This window comes from Homarus americanus, unplaced genomic scaffold (assembly GCF_018991925.1).
Source record: "Homarus americanus isolate GMGI-L3 unplaced genomic scaffold, GMGI_Hamer_2.0 scaffold52148, whole genome shotgun sequence".
Lineage (NCBI taxonomy): Eukaryota > Metazoa > Arthropoda > Malacostraca > Decapoda > Nephropidae > Homarus > Homarus americanus.
This window is the reverse complement of record NW_024754564.1, coordinates 226-5,246: the sequence shown is the minus strand read 5'-3', so window position 1 is coordinate 5,246 and position 5,021 is coordinate 226. Positions and strand designations below refer to the sequence as shown.

The 5,021-nt window shown below is 41.7% G+C and overlaps 1 protein-coding gene across 1 annotated transcript; it reads left to right on the top strand.

Moving 5' to 3' along the window:
- Positions 1-336: 336 nt before the first annotated feature.
- Positions 337-3,783, top strand: LOC121855856 (alkaline phosphatase-like; the record flags this gene model as incomplete). Its single annotated transcript, XM_042351020.1, is given in 2 exon segments — positions 337-538; positions 3,149-3,783. A coding segment is annotated over 1 exon segment (148 nt), but the record flags the coding sequence as incomplete, so codon positions are not given.
- Positions 3,784-5,021: the final 1,238 nt, after the last annotated feature.

The window sequence follows — 5,021 nt, the reverse complement described above, 5'->3', positions numbered from 1 at the left end:
TATGGTTCTTGTGTTGACGACAGCTTCTACACATTAAACAAAATCACACCTAAGTGGCCGTAGTAATTAACAGATACGTATGTACTCTCTCCGTCCGACCGTCCGAGCCTTGGTCCGTTTTGTGGTCAGTTGTACTCTATAGATATTTTATATTAAGGCTGAGAGTAAAAAAAAAGTAAGTAGGTATCTCTCTCTCTCTCTCTCTCTCTCTCTATACGATACCCCCCCCCTCCCCCTCCCACCTACCACGGGCCAGGCCAGCTGATGATGAGGCAGACGACACACGCCTCCTCTCCCTGGTTCATAACTTGCCACCAGTTCAGTTGGCTACAAGCCGCCGTCGGTGACGCACCATCCGCGCTCTCTCTCTCTTTTGGTCCCCTCACTGACCCCTCAGCACCGCACGCGCCGCCCCTCACGTCTTCCTCCGTCACTATCTCCACTTTGGACACCACAAACACAAAGTGGGGAAATCTAGAGTGGGAGGTACGGAGTGATGGGGTGAAGGCAGTGTGGAGTTACTTTAGTGAATCATAAGGTTAAAATAACTGTGGTTTGAAATATATTTGACTACATATAAATACTTGAAAAGTGCTAATTTTTTCTTCAAAATATATTTTCATTTGCCTTGAAGAAAGTTTTACAACAGTGAAAAAATAATAATTGTGTGTGTGAAAAGTAATGTGTTAGAAAATAATACACTTGACCTTCTAGAACGAGAGGTCATGAGGTTACCTGGAGGTCACTGAAAAAAGGTGATTTGTTGATAATAAAAGAAAGAAAGAAAAAAAAAACGAGATTTAGAATCAGTGTCTCCAAATGATGTTACTGTATCTCTGAATCTTTACTGCTAACGATAACACCGCCATCGTCGAAAACCCCGAGAAACTCCCACTAATATTACACGAATTTCTTCTCCCTCTTCCTCCCTTTCCCTTTCTGAAGAGCTACACCATCTACCCCTTTTCTCTAGGATCACACCTTCTCCTCCCTCCCTCTCCTCCCTCTCCTCCCTCTCCTCTCTCATGGATGTATTTTGCATAATCGTGAAAAGATTGATCGTAGTTTAAACTCTTTCTCACCTGGTTATAAACCCCTTGTGTTTAAGGTATAGGTGTGAGTAAGAGTAACCCGCCCCCTAACACCAATTCACCTTTAAACAACACCAGTATTTGCTTGCCTGCGGTGGTGTCATGCAGAGAAAACCTCACAAGATAAATCGACGGGTCTCTTCATAAGTAAATCTCTTCTTGAAAACTTAATGATTTTTTCTTATTTTTTTTTCTAATTCTTAGGGAAAACATAGTGACGAAGTGAAATAAATAGCTCGGCATAGTTATCGGAATATCGGGCTCTAGTTCGGTGTATCGGAATTATGCAGATATTGCAATTTTTGGGAACAGGATTCATAGGCGTGTTTTGAGAAGTCGACCACACTGATCTCAAGCCCCGAGGTGGAAGAAGACTAAAGTGTTTGATGAGAAAGATAAATATTACTTAAATAAAAATTACTAATAAATACTGTTATATTTCATTACAGTCAGAGATGGAAGAATATTATTACATCAGGAAGAAAGTATTAACATCTGCTAGAGAATATGTATCGGGAATATAATACAACATAATCCAAGAAATATACAACCATAGGACATCATAACTAGAACCTCTCTCGGCTGTGTGTGTGTATGTTAGTAAGACACATAATAAAGATCACATGGCAGCGATAAAGAATAAAGTATAGTGTCCAGTTTCCTCGTCTTTATTAAGTACTTCCCAGGAGCCTCGAGGTAATGACCAACAGGTACTTTAATTATACCTGTCGCTCTCACCTCCTAATGGGTATGTCACACACCGGTAATTAACTGGGGAAAAAATACACCCAAGAGTTTAAAAAAAAAGTAGAAAAGTGGAATTAAAAAAAAAACTAAATTCATTGCAAGTGGATTTGACATTTTATTCTTGTGGATTTGACTCCATTTGGTTCTTGGATTTGACACCATCGCTTGTGGTTTATTTGAGAAAAACTTCACATGAGATATTTGTAAATCTCCGAATACGGACTTGAACCATCGGTGAGGTTGGACTTGAAATCCCCAGGAACTGTTGTAGGACTTGAGATAATTGGAGGCGCGTGGGGCTGGACTTGCTACAACAGTAAGTGGCTGGTTGGTTGTCTACTGGGAGGGGAGCAATCGGCCTAATTAACTCCCAAGACTCACAGGTGCAGTTCCATGTAGTTAGTGTCGTCGATCTTCCCGCCCTCCTGGTTCTCGAGTAACGCCCGTTCGTAGCAGCGAGAAGAGGTGAATAAAACTCACGCCAGAGAGAAAAGAAAAGACAGAAAAAAAACAATTGAGAAGTTTAGTGTACGAGTTTTTATATGAACATTGAGAAGTTACAAACACATACACACACGCACGAATACCTCCCAGGTTATTGTGTGTCTCATCTAGGAGTCTCTCTCAAGGAGTGTGTGTGTACTACCTCTATCTCTATGAGCCATTCCTAGTTATAAACCCAAGCGAAACTCTCAAGAACCTTTGAACGTGTTTCTTCTCTCTCTCTCTCACTCGCTCACTCTCTTTTTTTTCTTTCTCTCTCTCTTTCTCTCTCTCCGGCTCTCTCTCAGGTTGCAATAAGTCTGGAATCTGAACCTCAGTCGTTGGGTCCAGAGAGGCTTTGGTGGGATCCAGAAGGAACGGTCGCCTGTAAGTTCTCAAGAAATTAGATCTTTATTTTTACAAGCGAACTTTTAAAAATTACAACTATTCTTTGGAAACTGCGAGGGAAAGATCTTATCGGAGTGATCTCGATTTAAAACTGCCGTTCATCTCCGTGTGTGTGATAGCTGAGGGAGGCGATAGTGGAGACTTTGTGGGTGAGAGAGTCATAGTAGCGAAGGTCAGATCAAGGGTTTTTTTCCCCAGGGTGAAGTAAGTGACGTATTGGGTGGTAATCTTCACTCCACCAAGTACCTCGAAGACGCATTTATACCCAAGGGTGTTTTTTTAACCAAAGGCTACACAAGTGAAGCTTTATATACTGTATACTGTTTATATGTTGTGTGTTTGGTTATATATGACGGGTAATGGGATAAAGTTATTGTGATCGTTCTGAAGTTCTCACAGTTAACCTGTACTCCTGTAAGATAAGTGAAATAATTGGATGAATATTCGGTGAAGACGAGGACGGTCCACGCTGGAAAAATCGAATTGATTCATAGTGCAGTTTCGCCGGAAAAAAAAATTAACACAGATTACAAGAACTTTGTAAGATAACGCGTTAAAGTTTATTGAAAATTCAAGTTGACCAGTGAAGGAATATAACACCGCTCGTGACCACCACCACCACCACAACATTATACTGAGCGTCGCATGAGAGAAAGGAAAAAACCCTCTCATACGATTATCCAATTAAGGTGCTGCTAAAACCTGGTGTGTAGTGTTAAAGTGTAAGACCCGCCTGTAGAGGGTTAAGAGGTGCCGTGGTTAGGAGCTCCCAGAATTAAGCTCCGGCCGTGAAGATCATCCACGCCACGAGCCTCTGATCCTAGAGAGTGTAGAAGAGGGAATACCCACCTGTAGGCGTTGATCTGAGGTAGTCAGTGCCCGTTCCTTCCATCACCTCACTCAGCCATGGCCAGAGTGAGCCCAGGACCCGTCTACGGTGGTGGTGAGGTGCTAGTGGTGATGATGCGCAAGATGACGGCACTGGTGATGACGATGGTGGTGGTGATGACGCTAGTGTGTCTCCCACAGACTCCAGTCACCGCCAGGGTTGAGGGTAAGTACCGTATAAATCACTTGTTGTCTTCACTCTACACCTTAACACGGTGTTCGCGGGTGTTTTGTTGTACACTTAAAGGTTCCCACACTAGGAGTAAATTACCCCATTTGGGTAATTTGACTTTTCCAGTGAGGTAATTGGGTATTGTGAAAAATGTAGGGAAGTACAGCGTGGCCAACTATTGTGGAGCAGCGCTAGAGATTTTCCTACAGCTTCCACGTGATAACAGAGAGCCAGAACAGGCTGGCTGTGTCGCTGACGTTACAGTGTCACTCCACCATCAGGCACCGGAATTGGTTGATTATTATTATGTTGTGTATGTGGTTTGTATTGTGGCACCACAGTCAACAATAATTATTATTTTAACTGTAAATACGCTTCCATTAAACTTATGATCTCAGTTGATGATTCAAGTAGTTATTTTAGAACAAGGTTAAGTGAGGTAATTATGAAGGCAACCAGGTGAAAGTGATGAAATAATTAAAAAATAAACGTTTGGAAACCAGTGGTGTAGATGGAGCCCTGTGTGTGTGTGTGTGTGTGTGTGTGTGTGTGTGTGTGTGTGTGTGTAAGTCCGTCCACAGATCAGACAATTTCCCTACAAAATGACTGGCTGGATTGCTGTTAAACTTTGCACCAGCCTTCACACACCTGCTGGGCCTGACGCGAGTTTTGACCAACATTTGAAATATTTAAGACGTAAAAAAAAAAATAAACGCCCAAAACAAATCGTCATCTTGAAAAATTTTTAAAGTATCATCTAGCGAGAGAACCCAAATTACTAACTATTTCTCGACAACTAAACTACATAATTGACGGGAAAGATGCAATTACCACACCTTGAAGTTATTTATTGCAGGAAAATGGTATAAACTTAAGAACAGTAAAATAGACAATCTCTTTACACTGTTTATCTGTACCGATCTCTCTGGCAATGTCCTCCTACGTCCTCCCTCATTCCTTTAACTGTCTCCACGTCCTCCACTCATTTGGTGTTTGTTTTTGTTTCTTCTTTGTCCTCCTACGTCATTTACTCATTTCCTTTAAAGCTGTCCTCTCTACGATATTTTATCATTCTTCTTTTGTCCTCTACGTTCATTCACTCATTTCTTTAACTGTGTCCTCCCCTGTCATTCCTCATTCCTCTGTTCTCCTACGTCATCACTCATTCCTCTTTGTGTCTCCCTACTTTTTGTTTTTTGTCCTCCTCATTTCATCTAACTGTCCTCTTTTCG